General features: G+C 36.6%; 1 protein-coding gene across 1 annotated transcript; it reads left to right on the top strand.

Annotated features, from left to right (window-relative positions):
- Positions 1-28: 28 nt before the first annotated feature.
- Positions 29-24,232, top strand: ikzf5 (IKAROS family zinc finger 5). The gene is made up of 4 exons (XM_028795239.2): positions 29-302; positions 10,099-10,265; positions 11,136-11,318; positions 14,652-24,232. Exons 2-4 carry the CDS (start codon positions 10,133-10,135, stop codon positions 15,611-15,613), a joined length of 1,278 nt encoding a protein of 425 aa, XP_028651072.1. The 5' UTR covers positions 29-302; positions 10,099-10,132; the 3' UTR covers positions 15,614-24,232.
- The last annotated feature ends 359 nt before the right edge of the window (positions 24,233-24,591 follow it).

Here is a 24,591-nt window from a genome sequence, read left to right as displayed (position 1 = left end):
GCTCGTTAGAGCTTATTTTGTTGTTGCACTGAACTTTCACTCCAGAAGCCCTAGGTGGCTTTCCTTTTGTGTAGGGCTGGTCCGCTGTATACATGGATATGCGGCCCCTAATTGTTATTTGACTTTACACAGGTACGAGAGAAAAAGAAAGAAAGCATTTTCTCTCCCCATTAGCACTTCTGCTTCAAAAGCCATGAACCCGGGCTGAGTTTGGCAGCGAGTGCATGGGGAGAGCGGCTACATCGCAGCGGACGTGCCTGGGGATCTGGATGCGGTTACACAGCGAAGTGTAAACAGAGAAGGTGAGAGCTTTACTACGGTATTTGCACATCCGCGCTTGTGTTTGATACAGCGGACACGGGAACAGCGGTGTTCAAATCTGACACGACACAAAATCTCGAGATTTTCAGTCCCTCAGTCGTATTGGTGATTTGCAACGAGAAATGTATGGCGTGACCAGTGGCTTCAAAGAAAAATGCGTTAACTTGGATTTAGTGAGGAATCGTTTTTATACCTTTTGATGCAGTTGTGTCTTGTAGGCATGAAGTTTTTAAAGAAAAATGTACACTGTATGTCAACATCACGTTTAGTAAAGTTGAGCACTTTATAAGATACATTTATATGTAATTGCATGTCTTGATCTGCGTTAAATAGAGCGCATCATGCTAATTATCGGCAAGTTACTTTTTAGGTTTTGCTGTTAACATGTAGCATTTTAATGGGTGTAATTAGAGAGTTTTGTATATAAGTTTACAGTTTTGATAACTAATTAGTTTAAACGAACTGGTAAATGCGGTTATATCGATGCATTTGGGTACTCCAATGGATAGTGTTGTTTCCCTCTTAGATAAAGTTCTAGGCCTGGCTTGGACACAGTTTGTGCCAATGTGGAACGTTTTCTCTTGGTTATGTGGATTTTCTTCAGATACCCGTGTTAACTTCTAAATCCCAAAGTGCAGGTTAGGATGATCAGTAACTTTAAGTTGGTTGGTTTGAGTAACTGTATGCACTTTACTGCGCTGCCCTGTTTTAACTTCAGAACTAATGGTGATTTCTAAGCAAACTAATAAAGAGAACGTGGATTTTTAAGTACAAGTGTACCATCCAAGCTGGATGCAGCTGGCATATAGTCGCATTTTAAATGGGGATTTTCAGAAAATGGGTAAAAAGAAATTCTAATATTTATGTCCTAAGGTAATCAAATATAACAAATAGGACAAAAGTGGGGGGGTGTGTTGGGGTCCTGCAAATTGATAAATTGTGGAAATAGTTCACGTTAAATAAATAATAATTCATCCATATCCATATTACTAAACGAGAATGGTAAACCGGATATGGACGCAGGGACCTGCCCGTGGACGCAGGAGACATAGTGCGCAGGCGCCACACAAAGCCCCCCTCCCCAGAGTGAAACGGGAGAGACTACGAACGTGCGCAGGAGCCACACAAAGCCCCCCCCTTGAGCAAAACGGGAGAGACTACGAACCGTCTGACATGCCTCAAGCAGGATAAAGCGAGGTCAGAAATAAAAGACAGAGTAGGAAACAAAGTAAAACGTCATAAAGAGGTTAAAGAACGGGGCCAAACACATGGAGAGCAGGTTACAGATGATGAAAACTGGAATGCAACAGCTTCAAAAAACCTAGGCACGAAACACATGCACAGCGAGGGACAGAATATAAAGGCGGAAATGACGACAGTTAAACGTCCACAACACACAGCGGAGGCAGACCTGGAAGGTGCAGGCGCCTACATCGCGCGTCGGAAGGCGTGGGAAAGTACGAAAGGCAAAGGCGCCTACACAGCATGGTGAAACCCGACATAATACGGAAGGCGCAGGTGTTGCTGCCATATTGTGAGTGGCACTAATGCATAGTGAGGGCGCAGGCGTCACCGCCATATTGTGCGTGGCACTACTGCTGAGTAAAGTTAAGAATAATGTGCTGCTTAATGTGCCACACAAACCCCCCCACAGACTACGGAGTCCATGGAGACTACGAACGACATAACCACACAAACAACAGGAGTCAGCGCCCAACCCCAGTGTAAAACGGGACAGAATACGGAGTTGAGAAAGGTTCACAAATTAAACCCGACATAATACGCCACCCCAGAGTAAAACAGGACAGACTACGGAGTCCAGAAAGGGTCACAAATCAAATTGGAGTACGGAAAGCGCCAGACAGTACACAAACACACTACACATGCATAATCCACGCACCTCTAATAACCCGCAAGCAAAAACACGATATAGTACAGAAACCCCACAGATACGGACTCCACAACATATTTGAATCACATTACAGTGATACAATCACACAAACAACAGGAGTCAGCACCCCACCCCAGAGTAGAACAGGACAGAATACGGAGTCGAGAAAGGTTCACAAATCAAACCCGACATGATACGCCACCCCAAAGTAAAACGGGACAGACTACGGAGTCCAGAAAGGGTCACAAATCAATTGGAGTACGAAAAGCGCCAGACAGTACGCAAACACACTACACATTCATGATCCATGCACCTCTAATAACCCGCAAGCAAAAACACGATATAGTACAGAAACCCCACAAATACGGACTCCACAACATATTTGAATCACATTACAGTGATACAATATTAACAGTGCAACCACACAAGACACCGGCACAACACCTGATGGGTAATAAGAATAAACGAACACTCCGTATTAAAGGTTCGTCATCCTCACACGTGAAGACTGTACAGAATAAGTTAATCATCACATTACAGTCATACATTTTTAACAATTCAACCACAGAAAACGCTACGTATTAACAGTAAGTGCAATCCATTATCCATATTACTAACGCTAAACAAGGAAGAACTAATGCAGTTGCGCTCACGCTTCCAAAACAATAGACCAGATACCACTGTTAATGCGACGGGCTATATTATGTCCAAAGAATATTGATGTTGATCACATAAATAACCAAGTCATTGCATTACTTCCTGGAGAAAGCCACCTCTTTCTAAGTACTGACAAAATTGATTCTGAAGACGACAATGAACATCTTCATTTCCCTTTACAATATCTGAACACTATTAACCCAGCCGGATTGCCACAACACAATGTTAACCTTAAAATCATAACAATTGTCGTGCTATTAAGAAACCTTAATACTAAACAGGGTTTATGCAACGGTACACGTTTAGTCATCAACACCATGACAAACAATGTTATTGAAGCAAAAATACTTACAGGATCACATACTGACAATACTGTTTTAATTCCTAGAATTGACCTTACAAGTTCTGCCCTTGACTTGCCATTTACACTTGGGCGACGCCAATTTCACAGTAAACCTGCATTTGCCATGACAATCAACAAATCCCAAGCACAGACCATGGACAAAGTTGTCATATACCTCTCTGAGCGCGTATTTGGACATGGACAACTTTATGTAGCCTTCTCATGAGTTCGGCGTTCATCTGACATTAAACTTAAAATTATAAATACTCCAATACCAAGGAAAAATCATTCAAGGACAACAAACCATCTTTACTACAAATATTGTATATAAAGAGATATTCCAATAAACCTTTGGGATTTACCATACAATGCGTTCTTTACTTCCTATCCACCGTCTGAAACTGCGAAGGCAAAACAGGCACGGGTTCAAACCAAACGAGCTCAACTGACGGATATACGCCTACAACGCACGTCTCAAACCGCAGAAGCAGGGCAAGCATGGGTTCAAAACAACGCAAACTCCTACAACGCGCGTCTGAAACTACGGCTGACCAGCGGGCATGGGTTCAAAACGCCAGGGGTAGGCGAGCGAAGCCCCTTTGTAGATATCCCTACTTTGGAGCCACATGCCTTTTTTGCTTTGCTAATAAGTAAAATTAGAAATAAGGGATTTACCTTTATTGTGTGACACTGAACAAGTCACTTCAGGTGTCTATGCTCCATTTGAAAGAAAAAAAGTGATAAATAGTTGTACCCTGACTTTGAAAGTCTATCTATCTATCTATCTATCTATCTATCTATCTATCTATCTATCTATCTATCTATCTATCTATCTATCTATCTATCTATCTATCTATCTATCTATCTATCTATCTATCATGTAATGAAATGCTAAGGTCTGTGTGTGTGATCATTTCCTACTAACAGTCTAATTGGTTGGTTTGGTTTTGGTAATGTGATCAAAAGAGGGAGTGTTAAGTATGAGGTATGCCAGGAGGCATATGTAGGATGTGTGCTGAAAGTCGCCTTCAAAGCGGGGAAGCATAAAAGCAGGCAGGAGTCAAGCAAGTTGCCTCACAAATAATGACAGTGTCTGAGAAACAGGCTTTACAAAATGCACTTGAGAGAGGAAATGTACCTATCCACCAAAATTAGGTCAGATTCTGTACAGGAGAAGGCCATAGTCTGTGTTTGGCTTCATAAATGTTGTTAAAATTCTGATCTTGTATAGCACCTGGTACCCTTGCTTGTGTTTGTCCGGTATACAAATCCACACTGTTGAAGCTATCTTCATCAGATTTTGTACTTATTCTAGATTTATATACGATTTCGTTTCATTCTGAAACATACCCTTGGAGGTGTCTTTGGGACTTGCTAACAGGTATGCAAACTAAATCCACCCCACAGTGGATTTAGTGAATGAACATTTTTGGTATGGGACAAAAAGTTTCCCCCTTCAGAATTTATTTAGTGGCTGCATCAGGTACCCCAACTATTGTGTGTGTAACTGCCAGAGGTTTGAAAAAAAATATTTAAGTTACCAAAAATTTAAAAATACTATATTTTTCATAATTATACAGTAAAGCCTTTTTCAGGGAACAAGTAATTGGTTAGCAAGTTAATTAAGCCTTGAAAGTTGATGCAAGCAATTCCTACAGGTGTCCTAATTTTTGTTGATTACTGAAAATCCTCGCTATGTAGAAAAGCAGTGATGAGGGGAAAAAACTGCCTTGCTATACCCTGTGAATCATTGTTAGAACAATATTACACTTTAGGAAGTAGTACAGTAATCCCTCCTCGATCGCAGGGGTTGCATTCCAGAACCCCCGCGAAAGGTGAAAATCCGCGAAGTAAAAACCATATGTTCATATGGTTATTTTTATATATTTTAAGCCCTTAAACTCACCCACACTCTTATAAACATTTCCCACACAATTATACAGCATAAACCCTTTGTATTCTCTTAGATATTAGGTAAGATTCATTGAAATTATGTATGTAAACACACTGTTTATATACAGTAAAACCTAAATATTATTTTAAAGATATCGAGCGTCTCCGATATCCCATATGTTACAGCCATTACGACAGACAGGCCACCAGAAATAAATACGTACAATGCAAGAAAAATTGTATACTGTACAGTAAAATGTGTGTGCAGTGATACTAAACTATGTACATGTAATAAGTACTGTATGTAGAAAATTAATTATGTTACTCACCAACAATGACATGACGACTTGTCCGATAACGATGAGTTTAATTTTACTGAACAAAGGAGAGCGTTACAGCTCTTCTAAAGGAGCCTCTTCAGGCGACTGTGTAGCACCGCAGTTGTTCTTCTTTTGGCAGTCTTCAATCCAGATCCCTAAAGCAGATTCCATCCGGACTATCGCCTTATTACATCCACTTACAACTCGTTTTGCGCCCTGGTTAAAGGACACTGCGGCCATAGATCTTATATTCATTTCCTCCTTTTTAAATAAAAAAGAATCGTGGACTCATTGATTCCGTAATGGCGTCCTGCAGCGGTGTAGCTGTTCCCTTCCTTCAACATATCCAAAACTTTTACCTTTTCGGAAATTGTTGGCGCTTGGGCACGGCCTCTGAAGCAGTAGCAGGAGCACGTTGATGCTGAATGAGCGAGACGAGACTTCCTGGTTAACGCAGTGGAATTGAATTCTGTGCTCCGTCGCTGAGCCAATCAGCACACAGGAACTTAACTGCGTGCTCTGATTGGGTAGCTTCTCAGCCATCTGCCAATAGTGTCCCTTGTATGAAATCAACTGGGCAAACCAACTGAGGAAGCATGTATCAGAAGTAAAAAGACCCATTGTCCGCAGAATCATGCGAAGCAGCGAAAAATCCGCGATATATATTTAAATATGCTTACATATAAAATCTGCGATAGAGTGAAGCCGCGAAAGTCGAAGCGTGATATAGCGAGGGATTACTGTATATGTTTACCATAATGGCGATAAAAAGGCAGTCAACAAAGGAAAACAGACAGACAGATATACTATTATAACCCTTAAAAGTATAGGTCTTTCCTATATTAGGGAAATTGCAAAGAAAGCCAATGTTTCAATGAGTACAGTTTCCTACATCATCAAAAGGAACTTGTAAACTACTGGAAACTCTGACAGAACAGGTCTGGATGGCCCAAAACTACGACAGAATAAGAAGACATGTTACTGAGAGTCAACAGCATGAGTGATAGGCTGAAGAACCATCTTTTCTGTTCTTACCCAACAACATACAAAAAACTTACGTGGCGCAACAAAGATTTAAAATTTTGATTCACTGCTCTGTAAAACCACCTTCCAGTTTTCAATATTGCATGTGGTTATGGTTCCTGGCCCAGGCAAGCCACTTTTTTCTTATTTTGCCTCTCCTGAGTAAAAGACACATGAAAGAAAGCCTGCTTGGAATTTGCAAAATGGCACCTAAAGGACTCTGTCTGTCAGAAAAAAGGATATCTGGACTGATGAAACCAAGATTAGTATAATTTCTAGAGGAAACCATGCACCACTCATGACCTGAGCAAAATTATTACAATGGTGAAGCATGGTGGTGGCAGCATCATTCTGTGTATTTGTTTTTCAGTGGCACAAACTGGGAGACAATACAGGGTCAAGTTGAATGCTAAATGGAACAAAGTACAACAATATCCTTAATGAAAACCTGATCTAGAGTGCTCTGGACATGGGACTTGGCCAAAGATTCACCATCCAACAGGATGCTGATCATAAGCACAAAGCAAAGACAACACAGGAGTGGCTAAGGGACGATTCCGGGAATGTCCTTGAGTGGCCCAACCAAAGCTCAGGCCTGAACCCATCGACGGCCTTCATTATAAATGACACAGCTTGAGAGGATCTACAGAAAAATCCACAAATCCAGGTGTGCAAAGCTCATATTCAAGAAGACTGCATGCCATAATCATTACCAAAGTTGATTTAGATAGCTATTGATATAAGGGTCTGAATAGTTGTGTCAATATGATATTACAGTTTTTTATCTTTTAAAAACTTTGTAAAAATGTCTAAAATCCTGTTTTTGCTTTGACATTCTCGAGTGTCGAGTTTTGCTTGTTGTGGAAAAAAAAAACTGAATTTAAATGACTTTAGCATAAAGCGGCAACATAGCAAAATGTGAATAAAGTGAAGCCACTTTTTTACGTTTTTTAGTGTACATCAGTTTCAATATGTTTTTGAATTGTCAATTTGTATAGCAGTGTACTTTGGCATCATTTGATGGAAGATTAACCAACAAAGCAGCAATTGTAAATGACGTGTATATAGAGCCATTTTCTTTAAATGCTTATATGAAATGATCATGACATTTTACATTCAGTCTACTTAATAGAATAAAGTGAGTCCATAAGAGGAGCAATGAGAGAGTTTTGTAGTGATGCTTCACACATTAAATTTCAGTGTGTGAAATTCAGATACTGTAAAAAATTATGAACTTCTGCTGCAAGTTTAGCCAGAAAGATGTTAGATGGATGGAAAGCTGGTGCCTGACAGTCCCAATTGATGGATAGTTTTATTCAGAGTCAGCAGAACAGTCAGCTATTTAATAAGTGAGTTGCAGGATCTTGAAGGGGAATCTGAAATAAAAATAAATCAGTTGCACTTATAGACTTGTAGATTGATATGTCTGACTGGTAGCAATATATACATTTTAGATGCTCTGCTGTTTGGCAGTAGTGTGTATATGTTGTTATTGTTGTGTTTTGGTTTTGTTATGAAGTTCATTGCAGAGGAAATCGTGAAAGAAATTTTACAAGGTACTATTTCTGCTTTGGCGAGTGTGGAATGTTTTGGTAAGATTTTGGGTTTGGGAAAGTGAATGAGGGGGAGAGGCAGATCTTCATTTCAAAATATACAGCTTTGTGGAAATTATGTATTTCTTGTTGACATTCAATGCAAAATTTTCAGGAAGTAACTGTTAATACTATTTTAACAAAATATGTACTAATTTTCAAGTTTTGATCATACAAATGGATATCGGACTTGTGAATTATGTGACAATTTTTTTTGTTTTGTTTTCCATGGACAGCTTTCATATTATTTTCCAGTATCCTGCATTAGTCTCCTATTGTCCTTTATAAGTTTGAATATTCAATACTTAATTTCTCTACAAAAACATGAGATTAACCTTTTTTCTCATCCACCACTACAATTTACATGAAGTAACATTTTTTAAAAATATAATTTTTGTGTGGAGTATTCCTACAAAGTAGAATGTATAACTACACATTTTTATATCAGGTTTGTGATATTTGGTGTTGTGAGATTCATGTATGCATTGGTATATGGAGGAAACATTAGCCAGATAATAACACTTAATGAAGGGTGATATTTAATGGACAAGTCAAATTAATTCAGATTTCAAATGTCACAAATTCCTGATGCTTTAATGCTCCAGATACCCCCAAAATGTTATGACACTTTTGGCTTGGCATGTTTACTGAAACCAGTTTTATCAGTTGAAGTGGACTGATTATACCTGGAGTAGTTGCTCCTAATTGGAGATTGTGTATTTATTCTTTCCCTTACTAATCAAGTACATCCTTCATATTTTAGTTGTTATACCAGTAAACATTAGTATGGCTTCAAAAACCCTACAACCAATATAAATTTAGTTTAACATTTTGCTTTTTAATCAGCCTCATTAACTAAATACTCATCTTGGCAATTATGAGCTCCCATTAATGCATTCAAGGTGTTATCATCAAAGTAGTCTGCCTCTGAGCCACAGCAATGTCTGGCCAGTGAGGATGTTTTAAAACATTAAAGAGACTAATTTTATTTTAAATGAATACATGGAGCAGTTCCATTTGTCACTTTGCAACTATAGGCAAACCAGTTAAAAAGTGGATGAAAAGTAGAAAAAATACTTATACACAAACACATGCATCTTCCACTATGAGGGTAGAATGTACTATTTTTTAATGTATTTTTAGCTTAGGTATGTGCATATTATTGTTTTATTCAAATAATAATTTACTACATGCTAGACCAAAATGTTCAATGGAATTACAAATTTCCCTGGACATTGCTTTTAAAATTATTGACTTTAAAGATATTCAGGTTCAAGTTTAATATATTTTTTAACTGGAAGGATATAAACATGTTTGGTATTTTGAAAAACAAACTTTTCTTCTTGTGGGCTAAAGTGAGTTTGGATAATTGCTGATCTCTTAATGTCATGCATTCCAAATCATTCGAGTAGAAGTTGCAAAGAAGTATGCTGCCCACCATGAAAGCAAAGTTTGGTTAAGTAAGGGCAGTTTCTTTGTTTTCAGATCTGTCCTTCTGTTATACAAGCACAAGCAAACTCAGTTATCTCTGCAAGTTAGTAGTTTTTAGCTCAAGTTTCTATAGCAGCATTTGGCTATGTTTGCTCACTTGTAGCAGATGGATTATTACATTTCAGACTGTCACTCGCCACTGAGCTTGGTTCATAATGGTAAGAATTCTATGATGTCTTCAGTGCTGATCATGGCACTATAGAATTTCTTTTGTTTGTTCAACATGTTTTAAAACAGACTCTGACTGAACCCATTTATGAAAGTAATGGTATATGGTAATAGCGTAAGACTTGGATGCTTATGGGACCAAATATGATGCTCAAGTCAAAACTTTTAAGCTAGATTAAATTTTAAGAGCTTTCAAAATACACTAAATTTTCCTTTAGTGCATAAAGAGATATTACATTTTCAAATTGTAGTAATCTTTTTGATGAGCCATGTTAAGTTTAAAAAAAAGTAATAATGTTTGAACTTTAATTCTGTTAATAAAAACTTTTCACCCTGTTTATAATAATAGAATTTAAGACCAATTTTAGGGCATTAACTACTACTTCTTCTGTATTGTAGTGTTAACATATATAAATAACAGGACACACCTAAGATGGGTGAAAAGAAACCAGAGCCTTTGGATTTTGTGAAGGACTTTCAAGAGTATCTCACACAGCAAACACAGCACGTCAACATGATATCTGGCTCTGTTGGAGGAGAAAAAGAAGCAGAAGCTCTTCAGGGAGGTAATAAAATTGTATTCTCCGTTACGATTTAGATGAGCGTCTTGTAGTATTTTATTATAGTGTATTATTTTACTTGTCTTACATTTGTGCTATTTGGCTAAATTCATGGAAGAATCTTTGTATTTTCATTTTAATTCAGAATTTACAGATTCTAGATGATCTTTTCTTACATTGGTTGTTTAGTTAGTGAGCATCAAATGCCTATCCTAATGAAAGTGCTTATAGATACACCAGGATATAAATTGTGTAATGGTGTTCAATGTCCTGATTAGCAGGACATTTCTTGTTTATCATCAAGAAATGTAAATGATACCTATTTGGAAAATAATGTCAAGCAAATGTAGAAAATGTCTTCAGATCACCAGTTGTCAGAAATTTGAAACATTGCAATATAGCTGTACATAAATAATTGTGTGTTTCACAAATGGTCTCAAACAGTATAGGGTTTTTTTGGCTTTATAGATAGAATAGTTTATTTTTATTTTTCATCTTCTTGTTGCTTAGTGCTACAGTCCTTGTTGAGCATCATTCTCCTCTACATTTCTTCCCTACCCCTTTCTCTTAACAATCCAACCTCTCCAACCTTTGATTCCCATTTCTGTAAGATATGCCACACCATTTAACCACCTCATCTTTTTTCATTTAGCTACTGCAACAAAATGGTAATTTGATCAGATAATTGTTTAATTCATTATATCCTCTGTTCACCTCTATTTGTTGTTTTAAAGTCTATTTTTTCTGCTTTCCCATATTTTTCCATGTCTGAACTACTATCACTGTCACAGTCATTAGTTTAAAAAATACTTCTAATTAACATTCAGACATTTTGGCATGGATTTTAGCATTTATGTTCACTTTATGTGCTGACAGCTGGAACAGACAATGATCAGAATGGACTGGATCATCCTTCAGTAGAAGTATCTCTAGAGGATAGCTCTGGGATGTTGGTAGATGGATTTGAGAGAACATATGATGGGAAACTTAAATGCCGTTACTGTAATTATGCCAGCAAAGGAACAGCACGCCTTATTGAGCACATCAGAATTCATACAGGTAAGGACATTAGTGGTTGGTTTAAACATACATGTGGTTGTGAATTCATTGTTATAAAAGTTGTAAAGTATTTGGGCCTTCAACCAGAGTGTTAAAAATACCTCCATACAGAATCCAGACACTCCCACCACCATGCTTGACTGTAGGCAAGACACACTTGTCTTTGTACTCCTAACTTGGTTGCCACCACACACGCTTGACACCATCTGAACCAAATAAGTTTATCTTGGTCTCATCAGACCACAGGACATGGTTCCAGCAATCCATGTCCTTAGTCTGCTTATCTTCAGCAAACTGTTTGCGGGCTTTCTTGTGCATCGTCTTTAGAAGAGGCTTCCTTCTGGGACGACAGCCATGCAGACCAATTTGATACAGTGTGCGGCGTATGGTCTGAGCACTGACAGGTTGACCCCCCACTTCTTCAATCTCCGCAGCAATGTTGGCAGCACTCCTACGTCTATTTTCAAAAGACAACCTCTGGATATGACACTGAGCACGTGCACTTACATGGCGAGCCTCGGTCTGTTCTGAGTGGAACCTGTTCTGTTAAACCGCTGTATGGCCTTGGCCACTGTGCTGCAGCTCAGTTTCAGGGTGTTGGCAGTCGTCTTATAGCCTAGGTCATCTTTATGTAGAGCAAAAATTATTTTTTTCAGATCCTCGGAGAGTTCTTTGCCATGAGGTGCCATGTTGAACTTCAGGTGACCAGTATGATAGAGTGTGAGAGAGATAACACCAAATTTAACACACCTGCTCCCTATTCACACCTGAGATCTAATAACACTAATGAGTCACATGACGCCAGGGAGGGAAAATGGCTAATTGGGCACAATTTTGACATTTTTCACTTAGGGGTGTACTTACTTTTGTTGCCAGTGGTTTATACATTAATGGCTGTGTGTTGAGTTATTTTGAGGGGACAGCAAATTTACACTGTTATACAAGCTTTACACGGAGTACTTTACTCAGTGTCATATCTTCAGTGTTGTCCCATGAAAAGATATCATAAAATATTTTCAAAAATGTGAGGGGTGTACTCACTTTTGTGAGAATCTGTATATGTATAGTATATATGTATGTATATGTATATATGTAAAAAGGATGTTTATTTTTCATTAAGAAAACAAAGCAGACAGTCTCATAATGGAGAACTACAGTGAGAAAAGAGAAACTGTCTACATGGTGGGGTGGCTTAACCACTTTCTATGTACTGTTTTACACCCCTTTTTTCCATTACCGAGGCCTTTCCTCTCATTAAGAAGCCTCCCATAAAAACTCTCCTTATTTTACTTAGGCTGTGACCTGAGGCAATTTTAAACCAACTACTGATTTCACATCCTGTGTACCAGGAGACATATTTAAAAATAGCGAGTCCATTTAATATGGCTTGCTGCTACATTCTTGACAAATATGTGGGTGTTTTGTTTTTTTCTTCTTTAAAAGGTACGTTTGATATTTTTCAAGTAAAATTTATTTCTTCACAAAGATGGTGTATATGCATTTGCCATGCAAAAAGGCATTCCAAAGTCAAGCTTTTTCTATACATTTTTCTACATTGGAATTCATGGGGCATAGGTACAGCAGGAAAACAAAAGCCTTAAAACTTTCTAAATATGTTGCTTTTTCAAACCAAAGATGTTATTGAGGATTAATACATGTCTGTTAGTTTGCACACTTATTGTAAAACAACATATCCATGTTGTTTTCAGAACGTAAAAGATATAAAAAGCAAATCATTGTTGTAGGATTCAGCCACTTTAAAAGATGACTGTGCAATTTGCTGCACTGCTTTTCTTCTTCTGGGGCATTTTTCAGGGCCTGGGATTTGATGTTCAGATGTGAATTGCTTTCTCTGTTCTGTAGACAACTAGGCAATAATAACTATGAAAAGGACACTTAAAATCACTTTTTGTCGATTCTATGCAGCGACACGTGCTCCCATGCTCCCACCTCACTTGGTTAATATTATGTCTGTGGTGTACGCCTTTGTTCACTCAGCCTTTAGTGCTGCTTTTTCCGCTGTTGCTCATGGAGCTCCTGTTATGCCGGCTCCTGTAGGTAGCATAGAGCTGTTGTGCTTGCCTCTTAGTGACAGGGTCCACATTAGTTTTGCATGTTTTCTCTACGTATTTATAGGTTATTTGTTATCTGTACAAAGTGCAATGAAGCTCTTACGTGCTTTTACTACGCTGCCACTCAGTGTGAATATTATTCTGTAGAATTTGTTGAACCACAACAACCGAGTGTAATGGGTGAAAAGTAAGTGTCATTTGGGAAAAAATAACCACATGATGTGAGTGTGCATCTGTTAGTTATCACAAGCCAATGAAGAACATAACTATTGAAAAAAATACATTTGCAGGAGCAAAGGTATGATAATAAGCAGAATAGAGCTTGACGCTAGGGACTTTTTTTTAAGATTTCACAAGTCTACTCTTGACAATGGCTATGAGCAGACGAAAGGGAATGTATTCTTACCATAAGAAAAATTCATCTATGAGTCTGTGATAAAAGTAAATATTTCTAGTTTCCTTTCATTATTAGATGGATGCCTCATAAACCTGAAAGGTGTATTTTCATGAATCCAAACCTTTGATGCTTCAAAGTGGAATGTATTCAGTAAGTTTTAAGGCCTTTGGAATTCACCTGCATGGGTATAGCTGAAAAACAAAGTAAAATGCCAGTGCAGGCAACTTATTTTAAAAATGTATAGAAAATGCTACCTTTTATTGGCTAACTAAAAAGATTACAATATGCAAGCTTTCGAGGCAACTCAGATGCCTGAAGAAGGGGTCTGAGTTGCCTTGAAAGCTTGCATATTGTAATCTTTTTAGTTAGCCAATAAAATGTATCATTTTACGTGACTTCTCACTACATTCATAATGGCTAACACGGTACAACACCCTAATACTACTAGAAAATGCTAGACATTGGAATGCAGTTTCATATGGCAAATGCATATATACTATCTTTGTGAAGTAATAATTTAAAATTGAAAAATACCAAACTTCTCCTTTTAATATGAAAACTGAGTTAATATTTTCTATAATACTATACTAAGGTTAATGTCACTTATTTTCTGTGTTTTACTTATTTGTAAATATACTACCTGTATAAATTTTTAAGTTAAGTTTAGGTTAAAGCTTTTTGTTAGTCCCTTGCAGTTCAATTGTCAACAGAACAGCAATAAAACAATTTGAACTTGTGCGTGTACTGAGTAGAATGTGGTGTGTTTTTTTTTTATGTTATGTTCCTAAGATAAATTTATTAAACAATTGCATATCTTTATAATCTGGTACAGATACAAAAAATATATTTTTCTTTCCCTCTCAGGTGAAAAGCCTCACCGTTGTCACTTGTGTCCATTTGCTTCAGCCTATGAGCGCCACCTAGAAGCACACATGCGTTCACACACTGGAGAGAAACCATACAAATGTGAACTTTGCTCCTTCCGTTGCAGTGACCGCAGCAATCTTTCCCATCATCGGAGACGTCGACACAAGATGCTTCCCATCAAGGGTACCCGATCTGCTATTGCTAATAAGAAGATGCTCAGTGTCCTTCAAAAAAAATCTAGCAACCTTGCCTATAGTCGTCGTCTCCTCATCAATTTTAGTCCACCATCAATGGTGGTTCAGAAACCAGACTACCTGAATGATTTTTCTCATGAGCTGCCAAGTCTTCAGGCAGAAGCTTATGAAAGCATTGCAAAAACTCAAGTCAGTGGTGGTAGTGGTACTTCCAGCATCTCCAGGGATCCTCAGGATTTAATGGTAGAAAATCCTTTAAATCAGCTTTCCACTTTGGCAGGCCAGCTGTCCAGCTTGCCCCCAGAGAGTCAAACCCCAGTTTCTCCAGATGTTGTTGCCTGTCGTGATGAGAAGCCATTCCTAATTCAGCAATCATCAGCTCCTCCAGTAACATCTGGTGTGTCTACCAGTGCAGCTCAAAGTAGCTCTCCAACAAGCCCTGATCCAAGGCCTCTCCCCCACAATCAGAGGAACTATAGTCCTGTTGCAGGGCCAAGCAGTGAGCACAGTGCTCAGACTAGCACTCCTAGTATTAGTAACAGCCAACCAAGCACCCCAACACCAGCCTTACCAGTACAAGACCCCCAGCTACTTCATCACTGCCAGCACTGTGACACCTATTTTGCAGATAACATACTCTATACTATCCATATGGGCTGCCATGGATATGAGAACCCATTTCAGTGCAACATATGTGGATGCAAATGCAAAAACAAGTATGATTTTGCTTGTCATTTTGCAAGGGGTCAGCATAAACAACAGTGACTGCAAATGAGAATACAATAACAGTAAACTTTTGTTCATTTAGAACTTATTCATCTTTTATTTCCCTATTGGGGAATTTCACACAACTTTCCAGATTTAAACCTGGAAAACGTTTCCTTCACTGTTTGGGAGAAGCAATGTTTGTGAGTGCTAAATGATTTTTTTTTTAATTGATATGAATAGTGAATAATACTGAGATCATGATTGTTTCTTGAGCAATTCAGTTTTGGTAAAGAGAAGTGGTCACTTTACAATTTCTGCAAAAAATCAGCAGTTAAAATTGCACTATTTTATGTCCAGTCATTAGGAGAATAGTTTCATGTACAATACAAAAATGACACTAGAGTGATGTTATATAATTTTAGCATACTCAAAAGGCATGCAGAATCATATCAAGCAGGGCAGATATCAGTATACTGTATTAGCTCTCGTTATGTCAACTGTTCTTAAGTTGTGTGTGCGTGTGTGTGTGTGTATAAGTTCACATACCCTAGCAGATTTTGTAAGATATGTACCATACTTTAAAGAAAAGATGACTGATCAGGCAAAACACATATCATTTACTGCTAATGCAATCCAAATTAAATTATAAGGCATCGCAGAATAGTAATTAGGAAAATAATGAGATGGTCCCTGTTCAAAAGTTTACATTCCTTACGTTTTTAATACTGTGTATTGCCCCCTTTAGCATCAATGATGGCATGTGGTCTTTTGTGATAGTTGTAAATTAGGCCCTTGATTTTCTCAGATGGTAGAGCTACTAATTTTTTTTGGCAAAAAGTCACCAGGTCCCAAAAATTCTTGAGTTCTCTTGCATGAACTGTACATTTGGGATCTCCCCAAAGTGGCTCAATGATATTGAGGTCAGGAGGTTGTGGTGGCCACTCCAGCACCTTCATTTTTTTCTGTTGTAACCACTGAAGGGTTGACTTGGACTTGTGTTATGGATCATTGTCTTGCTGGAAGAACCAAGTGCATCCCATGTGCAGCTTCTGGACTGATAAATGAAAGTTGTCCTCCAGTATTTTCCAGTGAGATGCTGCATTCATCTTGCCATCAATTTTCACTAAGTTACCTGTACCGCTGTAGCTCACACACCACCAGAACATCGGAGATCCACTTCCAGGCTTCACAGTAGTGATGGTATACTTTTTGTCATGGGCCTTGAGCTTATGGCTATGGCCATAAAGTTTGATTTTGGTCTCCTCACTCCAAAGGACTTTGTTCCAGAAGTTTGGAGGCTTGTCTAGATGCTGTTTGGCATATTGTAGCGAGCTGTTTTGTGGTGTTGGCACAGTAAAGACTTTTTTTCTTGCATCTTGACTGTGTAGCCCGTTTTTGTTCAAGTACCGGATTATTTTGCATCTGGAAACAACGGCAGCACTTGTTTACAGCTGAAGTGGTTTGTGGGTTTTTCTTGGCATCTTGAATGATCCTGGCTGTTGTGGCTGAAATCTTGGTTGGTCCACCTGACCATAGCTTGGTAACAACAGAACCCCTAACTTTCCACTTTTTTATCAGAGTTTGAACACTACTGACAAGGCATTTTCAGATCTCTGGATATCTTTTTATATCCTTTTCCTGATTTATACAATTCAACAACCTTTTCTCACAGGTCCTTTGACAGTTCTTTTGCTTTCCCCATGAATTGATATCCAGCAAAGTTAGTGCAGCTGTGAATTAATTTAAATTGACTATTTAGACATAGACACTAATTACAATCAAAGAAATTACAGGTGTGGGCACTCTCCCTTAATTACCCTTAATTTGAACCTGTGTGTGTCAACATGTGTTACCAGCCCCAACATTCATGGGTATGTACACCTTTGATCCGCTCCATTTTCGGTGATTTCAGTTATCATTATGATGTAAAAGGGCACACACAATTGTGTAACAATAAATTGCTTTGTTTGAGCATACTCCCTAATTAAAAGAAAGCTTTCTGCATGATCACTTATATTTTCCAAACAGTGGGCAATATTTCACAAATTTTGCCAAGGTACGTAAACTTATGAGCGCAACTGTGTGTGTGTGTGTGTGTGTGTATGTATGTATTTTATATACGTATATGTATACTGTATGTATGTATACTGTATATATAAACTTTACAACACATTGTGTCTAGAAGCTGCATATACAAATTAATGAAAGTTAATTTAATTTTCTGTGCTACAGGGATAGATTTATGCCCACTTTTGTTCTCGTATCTGATATTAGTTATCTTAAAACAACCAGAGTTTTAGATGAAAGCTTTCAGAGTTTCAATGACCATATTTAGGAAAAATGTGAAAATAGTCATTGTATAACATACTTTTCCAAAATAGATTTTCTTAACAGATGTTTTGTGCGACTATGGTACTTTTTAAAAACTTGAACACTTTAATATGAGACTGCCTTTAGTATCAATGACTGTAAATCCCAGTTGTGCTGTAGCTGATTAGAATTGTGGAGTACAGTATTAAGGAAAGCAGTAAAATTAAAGACTGCAGACAATATTGATGGAAATGACATTGCTTATGATTGCTGATCTTCACAATACAAATTTAACTATTCAGTTTTTGTTTTCCCTTTATGTACTGTACATAGATATCTGTGCACCATGAATTTGGAAATTCAATTTTGATTACCAAGATTTCATGCATCTTTCACCAAATGCAAAATTCTATCAAAACTGACAAACTGCACCCCTCACATTCAACTACTAACTCTGCACCCCTCACATTCAACTACTATCAGAAGAAAATCCTCTCTGTCTGTTATCAGTACAGCCTTTGTCACAACCATTCTAATACTTGTATATGAATTATCTAATAAACTCAAGCTACTTGTAGATCATATAGATTTAATGTTGCATTTGAGTGGATTTTTTATTCATATACTGTACTTTTTGTTCGGCACAGAGCACTATGCCTAAGTAGAGATGCATTAATCGATCTTTTGTGCATTAATTCACTTACCTTATCTGTCTTTATCTCTTTCAATCAAGGAGAGAGGCTTGTAAGGAACAAAGTTCTGTTTTACATCTTCCCATGTAGACTTAAGAAAACTGCTCTTGTGTCCATATTAAAATTTGCTCTCAAACCTACTAAGACATACAACAAATGTTCTGTTTTTTCTTAATTCACATAACTAAACTGTTGCACTTCAGCAGTTTCTTCTGTGAGTAGAGAGGGCTTTATATGGCAGATAGCACTCAAGCTTCAAACTGTTGCAGTATCCAATAGTTTTTTGTTTTTTTTAAACTAACTAGCTGCCTATTTGAAATTTCCACCTGTTTCTCCCCACAACTGTGTGAGTTTTTTTTTAACGCATCAGTTCTCTCCCTGTAAGAAGTGTGTACTAGATTAATTGGCCCAAAGTAAATAAGTGTAGATGTTTGCATGAGTGATGAACTAGCACATTATCCATTGATTATTCCTGCCTTGCACCCTATACTGAGAGGGTATGCTGTGGCCCCCTACTACTCTCCAAATCTTTGTACTATTGGTAATTTTGTTCTGTATTGCTATTGGAGGAGTGGAAGATTAAGAGGGAATTATAATATCTAATATGTGCAGGATAGCTTATAACCTTCATCTTGTTTCTTGTTTTTCCCGCATTAGTGTTTGCTTTTTAAAATGTACATTTACCCATGAAGTGACTGCTTGACTATGCATACAAACACCACAACATTTCATAGAAAAATACTGATAACAAAAGCAAACTATTAGGCCATTACCAATTTGCATTTGCAAAGAAATCATGGCTAATCTCGCATTAATGCCAGTCATAACTTCAGATTTATTCTGTTTTATGATGTAAATTTTATGTGTGAATATTTACAGTACTTCATTTTTATTTTCTACATGCTGGAAAACAAAAATCTGTTCAATCATGGCTTTTTTTTAAGTGTAAAGTTTAAAATTGAATTGGCGGCTATTCTAAATTATCCTATGCTTTTGTTACTCCTATTGGCAACAGAGATAAAATAACTAAATACAAAATCATAGAACAGGCTGTGCATCTCCTTTTTAAGCAAAGTCTTTAAAAAGAACCTTCAAGATTATCATGTTTACTGATTAAAATTTGTATCTGCATTAGCTATTATGCTACTTAAAAAACGATTCTGCATGCTCCCAACCTGTTTGGTTACTTAGTTTTACATGAAATGCAGCCATTAAAATGCTAGTTAGGATGTCAGCCTTGATATGTGGGGTTTAGGGACAGCGCAACTTATTTCAAGACTCTGCCCTGCAATATTTCAGATTTTCCACAGTAAAGGTGACTCCTCAGTGAAAAAAGTATTATGTATGCATTTGTTGATCATTTCAAAGCAACTGAAGAACAGTCTAGAAACTTGGTGTTATAGGATTGTATAAATTAATATTTGATACATGTAAGTTACCTGTCATTTCAAGGCCAAAGGTTTCTTCAATAATTTTTAAAATAATCTTTTTTAAAGAGCACTCTTCATATGTACAGACTGTGCACATGAAAGGCAAAGTTTGTTGTATTTGTCCATCATGGTATTCCAATGAATTACTTGCACATTTATTTCTATACATTTTCACTAAATGCGTCTTTAGGTACAACATTGTATGCAAATTTGTGCTGTTAACTAAGTGACTGGGGTAACAGTAGACTGAAATCGAAAATGAAAAACGAATAAATTATACCTATGGCAGTGCTGTTAAATGTATGGTATTTGTTGGGAATGATAGATCCTAGTTACAGAGGTTACTGTGTTTTTTGCCTGAAAAGCATAACAATACTGTTGAATTCACCTCTAAAAATGAAACGATTATAATGCTAAATGAAATGTGACTAAACAATTTTTAAAATGCTTTCTTAATTTATAACCTGTTTGTATTGTTGCCACATTTGTTACATGTGTCACTTTTATTGTCAGTGTAGCAAGACGACAAATTTTATCTTGCCAAATTTCAATTCTTAGACTATAGCTGATGCTTGTGTCACTGCTAGTTATTAACACAACTGCACTGATCCCCTATTTACCTTTGCTAAACTGAACTGTAAAATCTGCCGAATGTGTTCTTTCTGTACCCTACCGCTACTATAAATTAAGAGTTTCATGAATATAACTACAGGAGTTATAAGAATTTGGCTCTTTTCCATTTGTCACATATATTAATACTAATAGTTCATCTATATTTTACATTTTATTTAATCTTTTTTTTTTTTTTTTTTTTTTTTTTTTTTTTTTTTTACTGCTTTGTAAATTTCTGTGCCAGAAGCAACTACAGTTACTTAGACTAGATTAGCCAGTATGTTGTACAAAAATACTAGCCTTACTACAATGGAAATCAGTAGCTCCTGGATAGCACACTATAAACAAATGAAAATATGTTTAAATGTCATTGAATGTTTATCTTCTTGTACACTGGCACACATTCCATTAAATGAATGGAATGGTATATAGTATTTCTTTTTTCGAAAACGACTCCATCCTTTCTTTCATTTCTGTCTCTCTCTCTCTTGGATGTCTGTCTCCTCCTTTGACAGAATAAGCATTGGACTGCAGTGTACAGATAAATAGTTACGATTGAACTGAGAGCTGAAGTGCTTCTTGCCCATAAATATTTTTCCAAGAAAGGGGACTACGTGAAATTGTTGTCCTTTAGCATGTCATTGTAATAAAAAATATTATTTAAAATCTTTCACAATGCAATCCAGCATTGAGAAATGGGGAAAAACTTTTATACCATTGGATAATTACATCATGAAGAAATTATATCTGTATGTATGTGTGCAGCTAAACAATTTGAGACGGTATACTCTGAAAATGCTGAGCTACTGACTGGCAATAAAATGTGCAGTTGGTTTTTGCTAATGCTTTTTTATTTGTCCTTAAAATTTTTAATTGATACAATGGCATATACAGTATATATAGTTAATTTTGCTAAACTACAATATGATGGATAAAAATGTAATTCACTGAAAAGTTTAACCTATTAACATGGAATATCTGAAATGCCATGGCAGTTAGTAAGAACTGCAAAAAAAGTTAAATCTCAATAACCAAAAATTATGATGGTCCTGTATGCACTCTTCATATGTACTAAGGGAACTCTACCTCCATAACTAGTTTTGACTTATAGTAAAGCATACCTGTTTAGCATATACACACTTGAAATTATACTGTATATTTAAAAAGTGTACTACTTGCTGCTGTGGCATTTTAGCATATCATATGTTCACAACTCTTTCGGGTATAGAACACAAGATTATTAAAATGAGTATTTGTAAATCGTTTATGAGCATATCTTCTAAAATGGGAAAAGATACCTTGTACCACTGGAATGTTTACTATTCAGTAATTCCAGTTTTTCTTATACTATTAATTTCTCATTTTAATTAACCTTTTCCTTTTTTGATTGTGTGATTTGGAAATCCATTATATCGTTAATTTTTTTAAGATAGTTGTTTAAGATTCTTGGGTGCTCTTAATAAAGTAATTGTTTCATTGCCATATTACAAGAAGGAATTCATCACCCTAGTCCAAGAACCACTTCAGTTAATGTTAGTTATGAAAATCTCATAAAATAAGAAAAATAAGCAGAGAATACACAGTGATCATAAATTAGATAACAGCCATTATACAAAGCAATAACATATCATCAGTATAAAGACTGGAAGTTTAAATTTATATGTTTATATTCTTATGGATAATCCATTATTGATTGATCAATAGTTTTCATTTCTTTATGAACATTTCCATCTGAAATAATCATTTAGTTAATCTAAATGGATGATTTAGTGTTATGAGATCAGGTGAATAGATGTTTATATGTTTATATTCATAAGTCTCATGTCAGTATCAGTAGTGTGAATACATTTGGCTTATCAATATACAAGAAAATTAATTGTGGTTAAACTTTACAAAACACAGATTGTGCCCTACTTGTTATGTGTTTCTGAGAAACTGTACAGTTGTTCAGAATATTTATTTTATTTTGTGTGACTAACACTTTAAAAATGACATCCTCTTGTTGTTCCCTTTTTGTTTCATAAGAATTTACTGTACTGTACATTAAAAGTAGTGTAAATGTTTAAAACAGACAATGCATGAGCTCTGCAGCTTTAAAACAGTTTTCTTTTGATTACACTAAGCCTTACATATGCCACCTTGAATCTCCCAGTTGTAAACTGCCTTGGGTGTGCAGCTTTAACTTGCACTCCCACCCAACTCTACACCATGACTGGGAGCAGTAAACAGTCTTGTGAATTGTGCACTGAAGCTCCCCGAATGGAGAGAGTTTTTGTTTGTGATTTTTTCCAGTCAACTGCATTTGCAGTTTGTCTTGGTAAGCGACAGGTTTCATGTTTCTGCCAGTATATCTGGCTGTGTCTTTATTTATACCACCAGGTGAAGTAAAGGAAAAGCTTCACAGCATGTTCTTCAGTTACCCACTCCCCATCCAGATCCCCTATGCCATCTGCGTGCTCTGTGAAAACACACTGCCAAGAGTCGATCAGGATTATGCTGCTGTCCTGATCACATTCAGTCCCCTTCTTATAACAACCTTCACTGTTTCCCCTTTTAGCAGGTAGGGGGGCAGCTTGTGCCATATTGCCTCTAAGACTGCTGTTAAAGGTGCCTTTGTGCACAGCAACTGTGGTGATTTGGCATCGGAAGAAATCTGTAAGTCAGCCAATACCCTCTAAATTATTGTTAGCCATGCATGTTACATATCTGTTAAGAGTGAAATGAACACATCATGAAATGTACCAAGTCATACACAACTATTAGTGAAACTGTAATTGCTTGTGTCTCAAAAATTGATTTCTCTTTCAAAATCCATTCCCTTATCTGATGAGTATAGCTGTGAGTGTGCACTTCATTATGTTTAGTAATGTTTTATACTTATGCCAGAAGTAGCAATGCTGTGCCAACAAAGTGGTACATCAGAACACTATTTCTTAGAAATGGAGTTGTCAGTGTGTTTACGTAGAAATACACTGAAATGGTCAAATTTGCCAGGAAATTATCAGAGTCATTTATTTTCAAGATTTCTTTTGAATCCTGAATCTAACTACTTGCTTTTTTTATCTATGAAACAAATGAAATCTGTGCCAGGAACATCAAGATAATTTGCATGTGTCTTTTTTTTTTTTTTTGGTTTCACTATTTAAATTATTTCAGTGCACAAATATTAAAAGAGCAGTGCAGAGTTGCGATGTACTGAGTTCTGTTAAAACTATTATTCTTGGGTTGCTTTGCTTTAAATCTGAGCATTCTGATTTTGTCAGAATGTGACTTTGTCAAAATGTTTCCACAGTTCACGTTTCTGTTAAACTGTAACAATTTAGAAAATACTCCAATGTAAATATGTGTAAATTTGAACATATAATACTTAAATGCTCAACAGTCTCAAAGAAGCAATCCCAGTTTTAAAGTAATGGTATTTTACTAGTATGAGGACTACATATTTTCATGATGGCCAACTTTACCATTTCCCATGAGAAATCTGTGTGCATTTAACTGTAATCAAGGAAGTAATCCTCACTTTTATTCATTTGAATGTGTAAAACACAATGACAAAAGTTATAACTTCAACTAATATCCATTTTCAAACTTCAAGGCATTTTGTACTTCATGAATAAAACTTGTTTTTTCTATTTGTCTAGTACTATTACTTATTTATTTCAGCTTCTGCATTGTTGGATAGAAATTCAAATTTGTGGCAGCGTGGACATCAAAGTTTCTGTTAAAATGATGTTCAATAGATAAAACTATGTAACAGACAGTAGCTGCAGCTAAAAGTATGTACATTAAAAGAGAAGAATGAGTCAACTAGTTTCAGCGCAACAAGATCTGCCTTCATCAAGTTTATGCTTTAAGGTTTTAATTTCCCATTGTGGTGAAAATGAGAATGAACACCCAGCCCATATTACACTTCAACAAGTTCTGACATATATATAATTTACCCAGTCTTTACCAAGTCTCATTTGATGACTAGCAGACAAAAATTTGATAT

This window comes from Erpetoichthys calabaricus, chromosome 2 (assembly GCF_900747795.2).
Source record: "Erpetoichthys calabaricus chromosome 2, fErpCal1.3, whole genome shotgun sequence".
Lineage (NCBI taxonomy): Eukaryota > Metazoa > Chordata > Cladistia > Polypteriformes > Polypteridae > Erpetoichthys > Erpetoichthys calabaricus.
Note: the sequence above shows the minus strand (reverse complement) of the source record. Positions and strands in the feature narration are given on the sequence as shown.

Excerpts from the sequence above, each read along its gene's own strand:
- ikzf5 (XM_028795239.2), top strand. The coding sequence starts at position 10,133 with ATGGGTGAAAAGAAACCAGAGCCTTTGGATTTTGTGAAGGACTTTCAA. Across the intron at positions 10,266-11,135 it reads AGCAGAAGCTCTTCAGGGAG|CTGGAACAGACAATGATCAG; the intron begins GTAATAAAATTG and ends ATGTGCTGACAG. Across the intron at positions 11,319-14,651 it reads GCACATCAGAATTCATACAG|GTGAAAAGCCTCACCGTTGT; the intron begins GTAAGGACATTA and ends TTTCCCTCTCAG.